This window comes from Staurois parvus, unplaced genomic scaffold (genome assembly GCF_062004578.1).
Source record: "Staurois parvus isolate SC_StPar_1 unplaced genomic scaffold, SC_StPar_1.0 ptg002110l, whole genome shotgun sequence".
NCBI classification, from domain to species: Eukaryota; Metazoa; Chordata; class Amphibia; order Anura; family Ranidae; genus Staurois; species Staurois parvus.
The window spans coordinates 18,746-39,281 of NW_028319906.1; the positions used below are offsets into that span (position 1 = coordinate 18,746).

The 20,536-nt window shown below is 47.6% G+C and overlaps 1 protein-coding gene across 1 annotated transcript in view; it reads right to left on the reverse strand.

The window, feature by feature from the left end:
* LOC149432786 (kinesin light chain 1-like) overlaps nt 1-20,536 on the reverse strand; it is a 40,981-nt gene that overhangs the window by 9,060 nt on the left and 11,385 nt on the right. The window contains exons 3-12 of the mRNA XM_089664944.1: nt 19,742-19,972; nt 14,548-14,626; nt 10,472-10,785; nt 8,307-8,408; nt 6,555-6,728; nt 5,947-6,046; nt 5,815-5,867; nt 4,769-4,836; nt 4,326-4,434; nt 3,943-4,077 (exon numbers count right to left, since the gene is read on the reverse strand). Of these exons, the coding sequence (XP_089521070.1) occupies nt 3,943-4,077; nt 4,326-4,434; nt 4,769-4,836; nt 5,815-5,867; nt 5,947-6,046; nt 6,555-6,728; nt 8,307-8,408; nt 10,472-10,785; nt 14,548-14,626; nt 19,742-19,972 (1,365 nt within the window). The remainder of the gene's footprint in view (nt 1-3,942; nt 4,078-4,325; nt 4,435-4,768; nt 4,837-5,814; nt 5,868-5,946; nt 6,047-6,554; nt 6,729-8,306; nt 8,409-10,471; nt 10,786-14,547; nt 14,627-19,741; nt 19,973-20,536) is intronic.

Here is a 20,536-nt window from a genome sequence, read left to right on the forward strand (position 1 = left end):
TATATTGCATGGATATTATCACAGCCAGCAGTTTTCTCCCAAATAATTAATTTAAATGCCCCATATTTTGTAGCGTGGGACTTTAGAGGGATGGGGTTGTTGGGTCTACCACATATCCTACCCGACAGGACAGACTAAAGGAGAGCAGAGACAGCCAAGCAGGACATAAGAAGACCCCAAAATTATGGAGGAGCTGAGTATACAGCCCACCATCATAAGTCCAGGAGCGAATTGCAACATCCATGAGCACAGGACGAAAGACACCACACCTCAGGAACACGTGGTCCAAAATAAAAAAAAAAAAAAAAAAAAAAAGGAAGGGAAAAAAGGGGGGGGGGGGGTACAGATCATAGACAGCATATAACATAGCGTGTTAGAAAAGGAACAACATGCCAAACACGGGAACTGCAGATGCATCATTTTGGAGGAGATTAGAAGAACAAGAAAAGCAAGGACAGGGGTAAAACTAGAAGGAGGTGGTGTACAATGTGGTGCGGTGAATGTTTGGGGATAGGAAAGGGGACGGTGGCAACACAGGCAGTGCGGGTAGGACAAAAAGCTGGAGGTTATAAAGAGGGAATCAAAAGTTATACAGGATCGGGGGGGGGGGGGTGCCATTACAAGTAAACAGGTCAAGGAAATGTTAAGTGTTTCCAGTCTAAGGATTGCAGAAGAAGCATCTATTTACCTAAAACAGAAAATGCAGCCAACACGGATAACACATCATTCAATGAACACACCTGTATGGTTCACCGTCTGCACACTAAACATTACAAGTTATGTCAGCCTAACTAACTCGAGTCTCCATTGCCGGCACCTCTCAGCCATCCATAGTGTCCACTCACACACAAAACATGTTCCCCGCTTCTGGGGGAGTCAGAACCCTCCCGCACACAAGTCCTCCACCTATGGAGGATCAGAACCCTCCTCTCTGCACAGAAGTCCTCCACCTATGGAGGATCAGAACCTTCCCCTTCACATATGTCATCCTCCACCTATGGTGGATCAGAACCTTCCCTTTCACATACGTCATCCTCCACCTATGGTGGATCAGAACCTTCCCCTTCACATATGTCATCCTCCACCAATGGGGGATCCGACCCTTCCCTGTACGTGTCATTCACCTATGGAAGATCAGAACCCTCTTCTCTGCACATATGTCCTCCACCTATAGTGGATCAGAACCATCGCCCACACACATGTCCTCCCATTTATGAGGATCAGAACCATCCTCCTACACATACATTCTCAACCTATAGTGGATCAGAACCTTCCCCTGCAAATATATGTTATTCACCTATGGGGGATCAGAACCCTCCCCTACACATACATCCTCCATCTGAGGGATCAGAACCATCACTCACACATATTCTCCATTTATAGGAAGGATCACAACCATCCTCCTACACATACATTCTCAACCTATGGGGGATCAGAAGCTTCCCCTGCACATATGTCCTCCACCTATGGGGGATCCGACCCTTCCCTGCACGTCATTCGCCTATGGAGGATCAGAACCCTCCTCTCTGCACATAAGCCCTCCACCTATAGTGGATCAGAACTTTCCCTTGTTCTTCACCTATGGGGGATCAGAACCCTCCCCTACACATACATCCTCCATCTCTGGAGGATCAGAACCATCACCCACACACGTCCTCCATTTATAGGGAGGATCAGAACCATCCTCCTACACATACATTCTCAACCTATGGGGGATCCGAAGCTTGCCCTGCACACATGTCCTCCACCTATGGGGGATCAGAAGCTTCCCCTGCACATATGTCCTCCACCTATGGGGGATCAGAAGCTTCCGCTGCACATATGTCCTCCACCTATGAGGGATCAGAAGCTTCCCCTGCACATATGCCCTGCAGCTATGGGGGATCAGAACCTTCCTCTGCACATATGTCCTCCACCTATGGGGGATCCAACCCTTCCCTGCACGTCATTCACCTATGGAGGATCAGAACTCTCCGCTACACATACATCCTCCATCTCTGAGGAATCAGAACCAATCACCCACACATGTCCTCCATTTATAGGGAGGATCAGAACCATCCTCCTACACATACATTCTCAACCTTTGAGGATCAGAACCTTCCCCTGCACATATGTCCTCCACCAATGGGGGAATCACAACCTTCCCCTGCACATATGTCCTCCACCAATGGGGGATCACAACCTTCCCCTGCACATATGTCCTCCACCAATGGGGGATCACAACCTTCCCCTGCACATATGTCCTCCACCAATGGGGGATCACAACCTTCCCCTGCACATATTTTCCCCACTGTTGGAGGATCAGTACCCTCTCAGTTATGTCCTTCACCTAAAGATGGTTACGGCACGGTTGGCCAATTCTCGGAGGATGTCCTCCTACACATACATTCTAAACCTATGGGGGATCTCTGAGCTATGGTAAAAAAAAAAAAAAAAAAAAGCCGGCAATTGCATTTAAAAAAACGACACCGACATATAGTGACAGCCAGTTAGGGAGACTCTCTGTATACACTGTTCCTCTCCTGCCCTCTCCTTGCACACTGCCACCCCTCACCCCTACAAAGGAGGACCTGTCACTTATATACCATCACATATATGGGACCAATAGTCCCATACATATATATATATATATATATATATATATATATATATATATATACATACATATATACATACATACATATATATATATATATACATACACTCACACATATATACACACACACACATACACACACACACATATACACACACACACATATACACACACACACATATACACACACACACATATACACACACACACATATACACACACACACACACACACACACACACACACACACACACACACACACACACACACACATATATATATACACATACACACACACACACACACGAAAGTAGAACAAAAACACAAGAAGAAATTGGAGCCGCCGCACCCCCACATACACAGACATTTCGGTTCGGTTTTCGGCCATATGCAATTGTGAATTTTCAGTATCGGGTTCAGCACCAGAATTTTCATTTCGGTGCACCACTATACGAAAATTCTTATGCAAGTTTATGAAAAGCCCCAGAAACTCCTAAACTGTCAGCCAGCTTTAGAGATCTTCCGATACGTCTTCCAGGATCAAAGCCTAGATGACAGTACTACATTAGCTGACATCATAGAAGAAACCCACTCAAAGCATACGCTGACCACTTCCACCATTCCCCGCTGACTCTGCTATCCAATAGACTTTTTTTCTACGCTGCCGCAAAATAAAACAGACAACACAACTGTACAATTACATTTATGAGAGCAAACATCCCAAACTGGGACCCACGCTCATCCCACACTGGGACCCACGCTCATCCCACACTGGGACCCACGCTCATCCCACACTGGGACCCACACGCATCCCACAATCGAGCACCATCCACACATGCGCTCTGCGTACAGAAGACAGGAGGCAGCGGTGTTATGACAGGGTGAGGGACATGCAGGAGACCGTTATGGCTCTTGGTGAGACAATCACAAGAAGTGACCACCAGCTGCCCTGACACACACAGCGAGGGAGGGGCTCCACCCAACTTTGTAGACATTCAATTGATATTTCAGGCAGGATCTGCACCCCCCCCCCCCCCCTCAGGCAGGGCAGATAACACACAGCTGTTCAAACACTGCGGTGGGTAACAATGGGACACGAAAAATCCAGACCATGAGGCATTTCTTGGATACAGATGTTTAAAAGTGCCAACAGGAATTATGAATGCAGATGAGAAATGCCCAGCTGTGTGCAATCAGCAATCCTAATGGAATATTATTCCTGCTGAGGGTTCTGTAGGTGGAGTTTTTGGGGTGGAGCAGCTGCCCTCCCTCTCATTGCTGCGCTCCTGGATGTCATGATGAGGGTCTGTACTTACCCCGCTCCATTCCACGCCTCCCATACTCACTTCTTCTGCCCCCTCTGTGCCACCCTCGTACTTCACACTACTACGGCCTGATTCGCGCCCTTTTCTTCGTTGTTCGGGGGTCTCGCCATCTTTTAGAAGTTGGGCGACTTTAGTTTGATTGACAGGATCTAGTCCCTAGACAAAGAGAATGAACATGGTGAATTCACCCACTTGTATCATCATCGTCCATTCCCATCCTGACAGAAGAAAAAGGGAGAAGATCATCCTCCCCATTCCAGATGTATCTCAGCCCCATTTTGGATGTCTCCCATCCTCCAACATTCAGGATGTCTCCTTCAAATTTGGGACCTTTTGCCCCCATTCAGGATGTCTCTAATGGTGGTGGAAGAAACGGCCTCACTGACCAAAGAGTTTCCTCTTACCTGTCGGCGGGACCGCATTGCACACTCTTCCAGAGTCTCTGCTGCTTCCAGCTTGCCCTGGCGCCGGTATAACGCTCCAAGGTTTCGAAGGGTGGTGTTCACTGTCGGGCTGGAGGAAGTTTAGACACAAATTATATAAATTCCAAATAATGTCCACAAACATTATGACTATATAGGTGAGGAGTAGATGAAGAAAACGTATAAGAATATGCCTAGGATCAGTGGGTAGGACAAAATGAAGGGCTATGAAAGCTCATGAGATCAGTGGGTATTAGCAGCACTCAATGAAGGGCTATGACAGCTCAGTGGTTACAATTCTAAAATACAGAGACAGTACACAGCAACGGTTAATGCAAAAAACACATTTGGGGGGCAATGAATTTGAATTATTATTATTACTACATTACTTATTTGGGGCAGAGACCTGAACAGAAGACACTTACCTGTTTACTCTGCAAGCTTTGTACCAACCCCCATATTCAGAATACGGTGTACTGTCATTATGAGGGGTCTGTTTGGAAAAAAAAAAAAGACACAAAAAGGGAGCATTAGACAGACAGCAACATAGGACACAAAGAGGGTAAACAATCGGCAGACAAGGGGGGGAGAGCAGCCAGAGGCTGACACGGAGGGAAGGGTGAGTGTTTGACCAGCCAGAGGCCGACACGGAGGGGTGGGGTGTTTGACCAGCCAGAGGCCGACACGGGGGGGGGGTTTCGACCAGCCAGAGGCCGACACGGGGGGGGGGGGGGTTTGGTTCTTTGACCAGCCAGAGGCCGACACGGGTGGGGGGTTTGGTTCTTTGACCAGCCAGAGGCCGACACGGGGGGGGGGGGGTTTCGACCAGCCAGAGGCCGACACGGGGGGGGTTTGGTTCTTTGACCAGCCAGAGGCCGACACGGGTGGGGGGTTTGGTTCTTTGACCAGCCAGAGGCCGACACGGGTGGGGGGTTTGGTTCTTTGACCAGCCAGAGGCCGACACGGGGGGGGGGGGGGGGTTTAGTCTTACAATTCTAAAATACAATTGTTTGACCAGCCAGAGGCCGACACGCAGGGGGGGGCGGGCGGCGACAGGCCGACACGCAGGGGGGGCGGGCGGCGACAGGCCGACACGCAGGGGGGGCGGGCGGCGACAGGCCGACACGCAGGGGGGGCGGGCGGCGACAGGCCGACACGCAGGGGGGGCGGGCGGCGACAGGCCGACACGCAGGGGGGGCGGGCGGCGACAGGCCGACACGCAGGGGGGGCGGGGGGCGACAGGCCGACACGCAGGGGGGGCGGGCGGCGACAGGCCGACACGCAGGGGGGCGGGCAGCGACAGGCCGACACTGAGACCAGAAAGCTGCCACACACAGCAAAATCACAACATACAGCCCATTTTGGGGACTTGGATAATGTCACAGATAAGATGGACAGGCAGGCTCCAATATCCGGATTTCCTGTATTGCTAACACAGTGATAACAGACTAGGGGGCCCTGTAGGCCTCACCTTGCTCATCTCCTCTCTTTCCTCAGCATGCATCCAGATGGGCTTGTGGTCATCTGCAGAACAGAGAACAAGGGGTATTGGCATGTAAAAAACATGGAATTATCAGCAGCGAGGAACTGGAACAGAACTTACCATCCACCGAGCCAAACTCTTTTACATGAGCCTGTGTCAGGATGTCCTTGTATAGCTGTTCGGCGGCCTTATACTTCCCTTGTTTCAGGTAACAGGAGGCCTGAGTGAGAGAGATCAGGTGATAAAATGGTGAATGGGACATTCCAACACAACATACCAGATTCCTTCATTCAACACACCATTAAAGCAACACATAGGGATCCTTTAATACAACACACCGCCAATTAAATGCATTGGAACTCTTCACACAACACTAGTAATGGCACACATGGGATCCTTCAACATCACACTCTGCTAACCGATCAAAGCATAATCCCAACACAACACCGCCAGATCCCTCACATTACACATCTGAAGGTTCTGCTGATTTCAGAATGACAAGTATTGTCTATAAAAAGGAGCCCCCTCCCTCCCTTACACTCAGCAGAAACTATCAGCAGAATAAGACCCACGCCTGAAGAGCGTCCCTCACCTCATCATAGCCACCATACCGCTAAAGAGCACCCAACCTACCAGGACGTATTTTAGGCTCCAGGTGAACATGGCCATGTCCTATAACCCTTTATACTCATTGCGATTTAAAAGACAACCAGTACCAAAACACACACCAGGTTATTCTTTGTTTTGGCAACATTTGGGTCGTCAGGACCGAGTCGGGCTTGGTAAATCTCCAAAGCGCGGCAGTAATAGTACTCCACTTCGTCGTACTTTCCCTGGTTCTGACACAGGAGAGCAAGATTGTTCAGCTGTTTGGCCACATCTGGGTGATCCTTCCCGAGGACCTGGAAACAAAACAACACAATCTAAGCATGTTGAGGAAAGAGGGAAGCCAGAGATCAGGACATGCATGGCACAGGGAGAGTGGGCCAAAGAGCAGGGCATATGTAGTTGGGTTGATACCCAATACCAGTGCATTCATGAGAGGGTGAGAGGTCAAAGACTGGGGTATGCATCACAAGGGAGAAAGACCAGGGCATGTGTCACGGAGGAAGCAGGCCAAACATCACAGGGAGAGAAGGCCAAAGACCAGGGGATGCATGACAGGGAGAGAAGGCCAAAGACCAGGGGATGCGTGACAGGAGAGAAGGCCAAAGACTAGGGGATGCGTGACAGGAGAGAAGGCCAAAGACTAGGGGATGCGTGAGAGGGAGAGAAGGCCAAAGACAAGGGGATGCGTGAGAGGGAGAGAAGGCCAAAGACTAGGGGATGCGTGAGAGGGAGAGAAGGCCAAAGACTAGGGGATGCATGAGAGGGAGAGAAGGCCAAAGACTAGGGGATGCGTGAGAGGGAGAGAAGGCCAAAGACTAGGGGATGCGTGAGAGGGAGAGAAGGCCAAAGACTAGGGGATGCGTGAGAGGGAGAGAAGGCCAAAGACTAGGGGATGCGTGAGAGGGAGAGAAGGCCAAAGACCAGGGGATGCGTGAGAGGGAGTGAAGGCCAAAGACCAGGGGATGCGTGAGAGGGAGTGAAGGCCAAATACCAGGGGATGCGTGACAGGGAGAGAAGGACAAAGACCAGGGGATGCGTGACAGGGAGAGAAGGACAAAGACCAGGGGATGCGTGACAGGGAGAGAAGGACAAAGACCAGGGGATGCGTGACAGGGAGAGAAGGCCAAAGACTAGGGGATGCGTGACAGGGAGAGAAGGCCAAAGACCAGGTCATGAGTCACAGGGAGAGAAGGCCAAAGACCAGGGGATGCATCAAAGGGAGAGAAGGCCAAAGACCAGGGGATGCGTCAAAGGGAGAGAAGGCCAAAGACCAGGGCATGTGTTTTGGGGGAAGCAGGCCAAAGACCAGGGCATGTGTTTTGGGGGAAGCAGGCCAAAGACCAGGGCATGCGTCATGGAGGAAGCAGGCCAAAGACCAGGGCATGCGTCACGGAGGAAGCAGGCCAAAGACCAGGGCATGCGTCACAGAGGAAGCAGGCCAAAGACCAGGGCATGCGTCACAGGGCGAGAAGGCCAAAGACCAGGGCATGTGTTTCGGGGGAAGCAGGCCAAAGACCAGGGCATGCATCACAGGGAGAGAAGGCCAAAGACCAGGGCATATGTCACGGAGGAAGTAGGCCAAAGACCAGGACATGCATCACAGGGGTGAAGGAGGCCAAAGACCATAACATGAAAGCAAGAAAGAGAAGAGGCGAAAAACCAGGGCCAATGTTGCAAGAGAGAAGATATAAATGCTATAGCACATATGGCAGGGAAAGCAGGTGGGGCAGCTGACCAGATCACATGTCGTAAGAAACACACACAGACCTAGAGAATAAGGTGGAGGCTTTTTTTTGGTTTGGGGGCAGAATGGGAGCCATTAGCACATAGAGGTTCTGGAAGGAAACAGGAAGAACAGAGTCTGGTTTTACCTTCTCTCGGATTTCCAACGCTCTCTTGCACAGAGGTTCAGCCTCTCGATATTTTCCACGCTTGCCGTACAAGACTGCCAGATTATTTAAAGTTGCTGCCACCTACAAAAAAAAAAAAAAAAAAAGAAAAAAGAAAATCAACCCTGACCACAGTAAATTTCCAAGGGCCCCAAGTTTTCATTCATCTAGAAATGTCTGGTGTGCCATCCAAACCATCAACAAGCAAAGATCTTTTCACACATTAACCTGCTGACCTGGAGGTCTCACTAAGGTCATAAACGTGCATATTTTGAACATATCATAAACCAGTCCCATAATCAGTGAAAAAAGAAGGTGCTCGTGTGTGACGGGAGTGACTTTGGGTGGGGGGGGGGGTCCATGGAACACAGCTCACTTTGGAGGGGTGGGGAGACCCCTGTCTCAGCTCCCCATATCCCTCCTATGTGTAAGTCACCCTGTGCCTGTTAGGGGTACAGGGTGGAATGTCCTGATATTGTGTAGACATGTATAGGTGGGGTGTGGGGGTTGTTTATTGTTTACTGCCATATGGTGCATCCCATTGTTCTATTGTGTGTTTTGCTTGGGAGCAAACTATTATGGGATGTATGTGTTTGTGTATTGGCTTGGTAGGGGGGGTGTCTGCTGATGTGTCTCTGGTTGCTAGACTTGGTTTGCCCCACCCGGTGTCCATATGCATGGAGGTGGGTTGTTCCCTTGAATGTTTATATCTTGTGTTTGTGTTAAAATAAAGCAGTCTATTTCCTGAGTTATTTCAAGTCTGGTGCTGTCTCGTCTTGTATGGCCAGCGGTGGTGTCCGTGGATCTGTGTTTGGACAGGTAAGCGGGAGTCTTACGGAAATACCCTAGTGCAGTCGAGGTCCGGTTCCATTATATCGTGCTTGTGTTCAGATTTGGAATCAATACCATGATTAGTGCTCCATTGTGCTCAACAAAAGTGCCCCATATGGACTGACACTCATCCTCATTCAGTGACCATCTATCTCTAGAGCGGTCATTAATACTTTGGGCACTTCCTGAAGACTATGTTTGATCGAAACGCATCGAGGTTTGATGGCGCAACTTTCGCCGACCTCACAGACGCCCTTTGGAATGCACGCTGCTCCGAGTAGCAATCAGGTCAGCGGTTTCCATCTTTGATTCACAACAAGGCTGAGTACACCAGGTGTCGGGCTTTAGGCACTTCTCTTATATGTGTATATTTATATAATTACCACCCAATAAAAGTACCAAACAGTTTTACACTATGGGATGTTCCCTTCTTTTTCTTCATACATGGCGATACATTTCTTTGCTGCTTGCGGAGATAGCAAACTTTTTGGAAATTGTTCCTTATATGTCCCGGACAGCCCGAAGGATAGATGATCACAGGCTAAAGGATCCGGGGGCCAGTGGCTTACTGGGATCTCTAGAGATAGATGGTCACTGAATGAGGGTGAGTGTCAGTCCATGGGGCACTTTTGTTGAGCACAATGGAGCACTAATCAGGATATTAAATACAAGTTGAACACAAGCACCTTCTTTTTTCACAGATTGTGGGACTGTTTTACGATATGTTCAAAATATGCACGTTTATGACCATGTGTGGTTCATGTGTTTAACTTCATCGCTACTGTACAGCCGCCAGCAGTAATTGTATGTAAAAAATCTGTCAGGCTGGTCATACTAAAAAGTTGATTGATGGATCGCCTTGGGTACAACCAGCCAGTCCACACATGGATTGAATATCGGCCAGTCCCTGCTGAACAGGCCGATTTTTGATCAGTGTATGGCCAGCTTAAATCATCATCTACTTAGGTCTGGCTTTCCTGCTCATCCACTGTCTGCCATGGGGTTCCCAGATTGTGTATTATGTACTACTGGATGGCCCTTGCCTTTCCTGCTCCCCCAGACTACCTGCCATGGGGGGCCCAAATTGTGTATTACGTACTGCTTGATGGTCCTTACCTTTCCAGCTCCCTCACGGCCTGCCTGGCAGGGAGGCTCTGGACTGGGCATTAAATATTGCTGGGTTGTCCTTGCTTTTCTTGCTCACCTACTGACCACCTGCCATGGGGTGCCCTAGACTGCATTTTCAAAACTGCTGGGTGGTTTTTGCCTTTCCTGCTTCCCCACTGACTGCCTACCCCAGATTATGCATTACGTACTGCCGGATGGTCCTTGCCCAGGGTCTTCTCTCGGATTGATAAGGCATCGTTTAAGAGATGAGCAGCCTCTTTGTATTTGTTCTGGTCCCGGTACACCAATGCTAAGATGTTCAGCATGGTGGCCACGTCAGGATGGTCATGTCCGGAGGTTTTCTCCAGGTCTTCAAGCGCTTGTTTGCAGAGAGGTACGGCAACTTCGTAGCGCCCCTGGGAAGCGTACTGGATTACAAGATTGTGCAGTGTGCGAAGTCGTGCTGGAATCTCATATCCACCTTGCTGGGCAGCTGCAGCTGCTGCGCTGTGCTGGTGAGAAACTGAGAGGAACAGAAGCTTAATTTCATGATCTCCAATATATTTCATGACCTCTAAAAAAAAAAATACTGCAGACCCTAACCCAAAATAACCAACCAGAAGGAAGACTGGTGGAAAACAGAGGAGAAGAAGATTCATTACCTGATCACCGATATATTTAATTATCACTGAAAAACACTGCGTACCCTAACCTACAGGGACCAACAAGATGGAGAACTCATGTTGAGGGTACAATAGAGCAGCCTTTCTCAGCCAGGGTGCCCAGGCACCCTGGGGTACCTTGAGGTTTCTTCAGGGGTGTCTAAAAATTGCCCAAAATGTGTATACAATCCAGCGGGTGGAACAAGCTTGCCTTTTAGTTGCACTAAGCCACGGGTTTTCATTGTGCACCATTACGGCCTTCTAGCCGCCGGCATCCTGACAATGACATCATCAACTGATAAGGAGGATGCCAGCTGCCTGCACAGCATCCTAGTTTGACCCTCCCCCGCCCCTTTCCGTCAGTGCTGGGGTCACATTAGCTCAGTGATGGAGAAAAACTGAGGGAGAGAAGAAACAATGGAATACTAGTCAGTACCAGTGTGCAAAAGTGTATTTGCGTTGGAAGAATAAATCACCTTTAATGTTGGGTGAACTATATGTGTGGATGTTGCTGCGTTATATAAACCTATTAGAATAGTTTTTCACATTTTAGAATGGGGTGCCTCGGGACTATCCATCATTTTAAAGGGTGCCTCGGGACTGTCCATCATTTTAAAGGGTGCCTTGACTGAGAAAAGGTTGAGAAACACTGCAAGAGTTCCATTTACCCCTTAACGCCGGCCGCACACAAATGTGCGGCCTCCCGGCGTCTGGGCCTAGACGCCGAGTGGCTGCACATTTGCGTTCATGTAACAAAAAACATATGTGCTGAGAGCGCGCCCTGCGTTCTCCCAGCACACAAGTCCGGTACTCACGGAAAGGTCCCGGTCTGCTCTTTCGATCGGGACCTTTCCTGATCATGTGACCGCCGTGACGACGCGTCACGTCGGTCACATGATCCCTAAACCACACCCCACCTCCCGGCATATGAAACTCTTAAAGGCGCCCGGCGCCAGCGGGCAGGGGTTAACAATTCTTTCCCAGACGACTATCATCTCACCATTAGGAGGGGGAGAAATCTCAAAGCTTTGCCTTTCTTATGCCTGTCTTGCATAGTCAGTATAAATGACAGAACAGGAAGTGAGGGGGTAATACCCCCAACAGGGACACAATTTTTAGTCGAGGGAGGAAAGTCTGATCTGCTGTTAGGATTTTACTGCTGTCTGTGTCTCGCTTCCTAACTGAAATACAGACAAACATGTGAGACGATATCTGCCCAAAGGGAACATAGAGGAGGGAAAGCTTCAGACTTCTGTCCACTGCTGTCTATCTACAAATCAAAAACAAATTTTTGGACAAACCTAGACTGTAGCCTCCCTAGCGGTCTGATTATGTCCATATTTCTGTGCTCAAAGCGGTACTTTTTTTTGCATGGAAATATGTAGTTTTTTATTGTAGACCTGTAATTTTTAGGAATAACTCACTGAAATCTGTCCGAACAAGAGTCTAGTAAACATCCCGGGGATGATAAAACTTGAAACACGAAATCATAAATTATAATTTAATAATCATAAAAAATAATAATAATACATTTAATTCAATAATATAATCAAACCAAAAACACTGAAATTTGAAATAGAGCGCCAAGTTCGCACATCGCTGAGCAAAGTCGCAGAATCGTTTTCAGTGTCTGATGAGGAATTTCCCCCACCAATCATTATCACTCAATTCTGCAAGTGGTTCTGATTTACTATCGCTGTTCTCTAGCCGGTCTAAAACCGCTTTTGACCTAAAGCAGTGTTTCTCAACTCCAGTCCTCATGGACCCCCAACAGGTCATGTTTTCAGGATTTCCATTATTTTGCACAGGTGATTTGATCAGTTTCACTGCCTTAGTAATTACCACAGCTGTTTCATCTGAGGGAAATCCTGAAAACATGACCTGTTGGGGGTCCATGAGGACTGGAGTTGAGAAACACTGACCTAAAGGGACGCTTTTTGGACGCCATGGACGTTTCTCAGTTTCCAGGCAGAAAGAACAGTAAAAATGCAGGCAGGGCGCCGGACAAAGCACTCGGGACAAAATGTATGTGAAATGGTTTGATACAGGAATGTTATACTATGTGATTTTAGTGTATTTAGTGAATTTCACTTTTTGTCATTTTTGAATTTCCCGCCAGTTCCGTCCCCCGTACGTCCCGACATCACAGGGAACGGAACCCGGAAGACAGATGCCGGCATCGCCCGGAGGACATTGCCGGGGACACTGCAGGGGGGACATCGCGGGAGCGCAGGACAAGGTAAGTGAAGAAGAGATCCCGGAGCAACGCTGCAGTGTATTCCCGAGTGTAGCTCGGGGGGGTTACCGCTTGTGGTGCTGAAACTTTACCCCGAGCTACACTTGGGAAAAAGGGTGGACTGACCATTCGAGCACTCCGGCACTGCCCGAAGGCCCGGGGTCAATAGGGAGCCCCACGAAATGCCCCTGGTACCTTTTTTATAGGATTTTGAGTTTGGGCAAGGACACAGGGGCCCCATGATCCCCTATTGCCCGGGGGCCCCATGAGTTGTCAGTCCGCCCCTGCTTGGGAATACCGCCAGAGAGGTTAAAGAGACCCCGTATCTTGGCCCATGTATACGTCCCCACCCTTGCTCCCTCACCACCTCTCTGCACTGCAGGAGCCCCTCTAATAAAATGGGACTTCCATGTAGAGGGTAGTAAGGCTGGCCTTAAACTATACAATTTTCTGTCCAATTTCTGCCCAGGTTCTTTTAGCTTTACCTTCACCTATAGGGCAGGGGCCTGCCTCATTGGATACAAATGAAAGTGTTTTTTAGGTTGGATCTCATATTATATGGATTTTGGTAAATCTAAAGCAAAATTCTCACGAACATTGTATAATGTGTGGCCAGCCTAAATATCGTCCCCAACTGAGCAGCCAATCACCAGGCCCAAATACTGTCAGATTGTCTGCAATCCATCTAAGCCTGAATACAGGTTAAAGTGGAGGGACAACAAGAGCACATTGCTACGTTCGTATACATGCCTGGGGGGGACAATGACAATGGAACAGGATCTCTTAAAACTGTATCAAAGCCCAAAAACAAAAATGTAATATAATGCAACTTGCCGGCCCTTAGATGTGGTGGCTGTATTCATTTTCTTCAGGCTTTCTGTATATATCATCCCCTGGTTATCCTGTTCGTAACAAACTTCCTGTCCTAGGGATGACAACACTGTACCTATGGCTGTTGTCACTCTAGGACAGGACTACAGAACACCTCCCCTTCTCCATTATATTGGAAAGGGGGGGGGGAAACTAAGTAACATATTGTGCTTGTGGGCACTACAATGAATGTTAATTCTATTTTTTGGGGTTGATAAACCGCTGTGCTAATATAGTGTGACCCAAAAAAATTTTTTTTTAACTATCTCCATTTTATTTCCCAAGGTTTCTGCTTTCAGAAGATATATCATAATTAGAGGGTAATTTTAAATCATCTATCTACAGGCCTAAAATTTTTTTTTTTGAACTTATGCAAAAAAAACAAAAAAACAAAACAAAAACTGCCCTAGCAGTGAAACTGTTAAATTTTGATATTCTTTAAGTGCCTCCTCTCACAAACTCCTCAGTACACACAGGAGGCAGAGTGGTCGGTGTAACATCATCTTCTAATACTCACTTCCTTGTCCAGAATCTTCTTCCTCATTTGGGAAAAGTTCGTCCAGGTTGTCTTTAGCAGATTCGCCTTCCTTCTCCTCCTGCGGAGAACAGAACAGTCCATGACACCCATGTCTACACCGTACGACACACGACAGAGCCCTGGGCGTCGTAAGGATTTCTTTCAGATATCAAGGACTCACCGGATGTGATAACGCCATATGACCAACGAGCAATAAAGGACATGTGTGCTAACCAGGCCGCATTGTTAGTTTGGTATTTTCTGAATGCAGAGATGAAATCAGAAGCACAAAGAAGGCCTATTACGTCTGAATAGAACGTGTAATAATATTAACCCCTCGCCCTCCAGTAGATTTACTCCCCTTCCTGACCAGGACATTTTAGCGATACGGCGCCGTGTTACTTTAATTGACAATTGCGCGGTCATGCAACGCTGTACATAAATGAAATCTATGTTATTTTTTCCCCACAAATAGAGCTTTCTTTCAGTGGTATTTGATCACCTCTGCGTTTGATTTTTATTTTTTGCGCTGTATAAAAAAAAAAAAAAACAAAAAAAAAAAAAACACAATTTTGAAGTATTTTTTATATATATATATATATATATATATATATATATATATATATATATATTTTTTTTTTTTTTTTTTTTAATTATTATTTATTTATTTTTTTAATTTTTTCTTACTTTTTGCTATACAAAATGAAAAAAATTAAATTGTCATAAATTTAGACTAAATATATTCTGCTTCATGTCTTTGCTAAAAAAAAAATCCCAATACGTGTATAATAATTTGAAAGTGAAAGTTAAAGCGTCTACAAATGGCGGTATATACAGTCAGGTCCATAAATATTGGGACATCGACACAATTCTAACATTTTTGGCTCTATACACCACCACAATGGATTTGAAATGAAACGAATAAGATGTGCTTTAACTGCAGTCTGTCAGCTTTAATTTGAAGGTATTTACATCCAAATCAGGTGAACGGTGTAGGAATTACAACAGTTTGCATATGTGCCATTTGTTAAGGGACCAAAAGTAATGGGACAATTGGCTTCTCAGCTGTTCCATGGCCAGGTGTGTGTTATTCCCTCATTATCCAAATTACAATGAGCAGATAAAAGGTCCAGAGTTCATTTCAGGTGTGCTATTTGCATTTGGAATCTGTTGCTGTCAACTCTCAAGATGAGATCCAAAGAGCTGTCACTATCAGTGAAGCCATCATTAGGCTGAAAAAACAAAACAAACCCATCAGAGAGATAGCAAAAACATTAGGCGTGGCCAAAACAACTGTTTGGAACATTCTTAAAAAGAAGGAACGCACCGGTGAGCTCAGCAACACCAAAAGACCCGGAGGACCACGGAAAACAACTGTGGTGGATGAGCGAAGAATTCTTTCCCTGGTGAAGAAAACACCCTTCACAACAGTTGGCCAGATCAAGATCACTCTCCAGGAGGTAGGTGTATGTGTGTCATAGTCACCAATCAAGAGAAGACTTCACCAGAGTGAATACAGAGGGTTCACCACAAGATGTAAACCATTGGTGAGCCTCAAAAACAGGAAGGCCAGATTAGAGTTTGCCAAACGACATCTAAAAAAGCCTTCACAGTTCTGGAACAACATCCTATGGACAGATGAGACCAAGATCAACTTGTACCAGAGTGATGGGAAGAGAAGAGTATGGAGAAGGAACTGCTCATGATCCTAAGCATACCACCTCATCAGTGAAGCATGGTGGTGGTAGTGTCATGGCGTGGGCATGTATGGCTGCCAATGGAACTGGTTCTCTTGTATTTATTGATGATGTGACTGCTGACAAAAGCAACCGGATGAATTCTGAAGTGTTTCGGGAATATTATCGGCTCAAATTCAGCCAAATGCTTCACAACTCATTGGACGCTTCACAGTGCAGATGGACAACGACCCAAAGCAGACTGCAAAAGCAACCAAAGAGTTTTTTAAGGGAAAGAAGTGGAATGTTCTGCAATGGCCAAGTCAATCACCTGACCTGAATCCGATTGAGCATTTCACTTGCTGAAGACAAAACTGAAGGGAAAATGCCCCAAGAACAAGCAGGAACTGAAGACAGTTGCAGTAGAGGCCTGGCAGAGCATCACCAGGGATGAAACCCAGCGTCTGGTGATGTCTATGCGTTCCACACTTCAGGCTGTAATTGACTGCAAAGGATTTGCAACCAAGTATTAAAAAGGGAAAGTTCGATTTATGATTATTATTCTGTCCCATTACTTTTGGTCCCTTAACAAGCGGGAGGCACATATGCAAACTGTTGTAATTCCTACACCGTTAACCTGATTTGGATGTAAATACCCTCAAATTAAAGCTGACAGTCTGCAGTTAAAGCACATCTTGTTCGTTTCATTTCAAATCCATTGTGGTGGTGTATAGAGCCAAAAATGTTAGAATTGTGTCCATGTCCCAATATTTATGGACCTGACTGTATACACTGGAATTTTTATTTTTATTATACTAGTAATGGCGGTGATCAATGACTTATAGCAGTACTGCAGCAGGCATTCTGACACTGCGTGGTAACTAACTGCCACAGACATCCCCAGTGACACTAATACAGTGATCAGTGCTAATAAAAAACACTGACACTACTGACACTGGGCAGGAAGGGGTTAACATCTGGGGCAATCAAAGGGTTAACTGTTTTACTAGGGAGACATGCTGCGCAGAGATACAAAGCAGCATGTCCATGCTGACATGAGAGAGACATGTGTTGTTTACGCACAGGTCTCTCCAGTCAGTGCTGCCGACGATCGCCGACTGCTGGCCGGGACCCGGTGATTGACATCCTCAGCCGTCAATAGTGAATCTTCAATTACCCTCCCCAAGTGGCAAGGAGGAGACGGGAGTTTTTACTTTGGTGTAGATAGAATAGAGGGTAAATGGCACAATGAGTGCCGTGTGTATACTAATAAAGGGAGTCCAGGAAAAAATCCATAAGTCCAACTGGAACATCCAGGGCGACTTCTTGTTGGCCTCAGACACTTGATGCAGCACCTCCTTAGAGACAGAAGTGGCTCTCAGTGAATAAGAGGATGGGATGCGATCGAAGTGAAATTTATTACTACACTTAGATTGTGCTCCATCCTCTCCCTATTTGTTTTTACTGTGGTGTTGGGGGAAACGTTTGCACCTAAATTATTTAACCAGGAAGGGGACCAGGAGATGCCCCTAGGGTTGTCATTTTGGTGATAAAAGCATAAAATGAAAGGTTTTTTATATTATCGGTGCTTCTCCTAAAGTGATTCTAACAGCCCAGTCACACCGGGTGTGACTTGCAATGCGATTTGCCATGTGAGTTATAAATCGCATGGCAAGACGCACCCTGTTGCCCGCAATTAAAGCGGAGCTCCACTCATCCTGTCAAAAAATAAAAGTCAGCAGCTACAAAAACTGTAGCTGTTGACTTTAAAAAAAAAACCAAAAAAACAGCCACTTACATAAGTCCCTCGGTCCCGTGGTGTGTCCCCTGCATCTTCAGTGTGGGCAGCTGGCTGTGATAGCTTGTGGCTTCACAGCCGGGTACCCACTGCGCATGCGCGAGTAGCGCTGCGCTTCATGAATGGTCCTGTAGTCTTCTGGGACCTGTCACGTGTCCCAAAAGACTACAGAGAGGGAGGGAGGACATCTTCCGCTTCCGATCGCCTAGGCAATCGGACCGGAAGTGGGAGCGGGTACCTGTCAAATTCGGGTACCCGACCCCAAAGGTGCCAATCCTTAATGGGAGCAGTCCTTAAAGCGGAACTTCCCCTTTTGGGTGGAGCTCTGCTTTAAAGAGGTCATATCAGTGTGATTCTGACTTGGTTGGAGCCGCACCGATTTCTTTAGTGCATGTACTACTTCAGGTGAGACTTGCATAGACAGCAGTGACATCCGACTTTGAAATCATGTGACGTCACTGGAAGGATCATTGTGACCGAGGACAAAAGGATTTTCTTTGTTTTGTTTTTTTTTTTTAAATAACCAACATGTCTATACTTACCTGCTATGTGCAGTGGCTTTGCACAGAGCAGCCCGGATCCTCCTCTTCTCAGGCCCCCCCCCTTCCGCCCCGCAGGCTCTCCTGGCCCCTCTCTCCTGTTGGGAGCAGGAGGGTGCCCCCACAGGGGGGATGCCGCACACAGAAGGCTTTTTACCTTCATACATAGAATGCATGAAGGTAAAAAACCTTGAGCCTTGCCCCCCCAGCGGCCCCGCTCCCTCTCTCTTCTCATTGGCTCACTGGCTGTGATTGACAGCAGTGGGAGCCAATGACTCCTGCTTCTTCCCCAGGAAAGTCCCAAGATAGCTGGGACTCCAGTGCACGTCGCTGGATCAAGAGGGAACTTAGGTGAGTATTGGGGAAGGGGGGGGGGGATGCTGCACACAGAAGGCTTTTTACCTTCATACATAGAATGCATGAAGGTAAAAAAACTTGAGCCTTGCCCCCCCAGCGGCCCCGCTCCTTCTCGCTCCTCATTGGCTCACTGGCTGTGACTGAAAGCAGTGGGAGTCAATGGCTCCTGCTTCTTTCCCAGCCAATGAGGAGAGAAAGTCAAAGATAGCTGGGACTCCAGTGCACGTCGCTGGATCAAGAGGGAACTTAGGTGAGTATTGGGGGGGGTTGCTGCACACAGGTTTTTTTACCTTCATACATAGAATGCATGAAGGTAAAAAACCTTGAGCCTTGCCCCCACAGCGGCCCCCCGCTCCCTCTCTCTTCTCATTGGCTCACTGGCTGGGCCAATGGCTCCCACTTCTGCCCCAGATAGCTGGGACTCCAGTGAACGTTGCTAGATCAAGAGGGAACTTGGTGAGTATTGGAGGGGGGGGGATGCTGCACACAGAAGGATTTTTATCTTCATACATAGAATGCATGAAGGTAAAAAACCTTGAGCCTTGCCCTCACAGCGGCCCCACGCTCCCTCTCTCTTCTCATTGGCTCACTGGCTGGGCCAATGGCTCCCACTTCTGCCCCAGATAGCTGGGACTCCAGTGAACGTTGCTGGATCAAGAGGGAACTTAGGCGAGTATTTTACCTTCATACATAGAATGCATGAAAATGAAAAACCTTGAGCCTTTAGAACCTGTTTAAGGAGGAGGAGTTATTGATGTTCTCATTGTACAATTTCCTCCCTCATCATTGGTCGTATCCGGCCAGAACTCCGATCCCCGGCTTACCGTAGGTGAGACGTCCTCGTCATACTTCTTCAGTTGGTTCATGAACTCCAGATGTTTCTTCTCCTCCTCCAGCTGGGCCACATTCTGCTCACTGTGCTGCAGCTTCTGCTGGGTGTTGGCCAACTCATCACGGAGCCACTGGTTCTCCTGGCACAGACGCCTCACCTGTGCCCGTAACTTCTGCTTCTCCGACTCCACAGCTGTCAGGTGATTGGAGAGCGCCATCATCAGCTGCAACATAAGAAGAGGTCAGCGTTAAAGTGGAACCTTGGACCTTGCACAGGGTTTGCTTATTCAACATGGCCCCCCTCCTTCTTCCTTAAACATGAGATAAACCTGCGGAGGGACAAACCAGACCAAATTCTGCTACCTATATTGTTGGAAACAACACGAATAAATGTAATGTGTAATAATTATTATTATTATACAGCGCCAACAGTTTGCTCAGCGCTTTACATTATAAAAGACAGTACAATTACAATACATTTCAGTACAGAAGGAATAGGAGGGCCCGGCTCGTGGAGCTTACAATCTAAAGGAAGGGGGAGGTGATACAAAAGGTGATAGCTGCGGGGGATGATCTGGCAGAGGTGATTCCAGTACCATTCTTAGGTGGAGGTGGAGTAGGCTTCCCTGAATAAGTGAGTTTTCAAAGATCGCCTAAAGGCAGACAGGGTGGGGGCTGACCGGACATACTGGGGTAGGGAGTTCCAGAGGATGGGAGAGGCTCTGGAGAAGTCCTGGAGGCGAGCGTGGGAGGAGGTGATGAGGGAGCTAGAGAGGAGGATATCATGG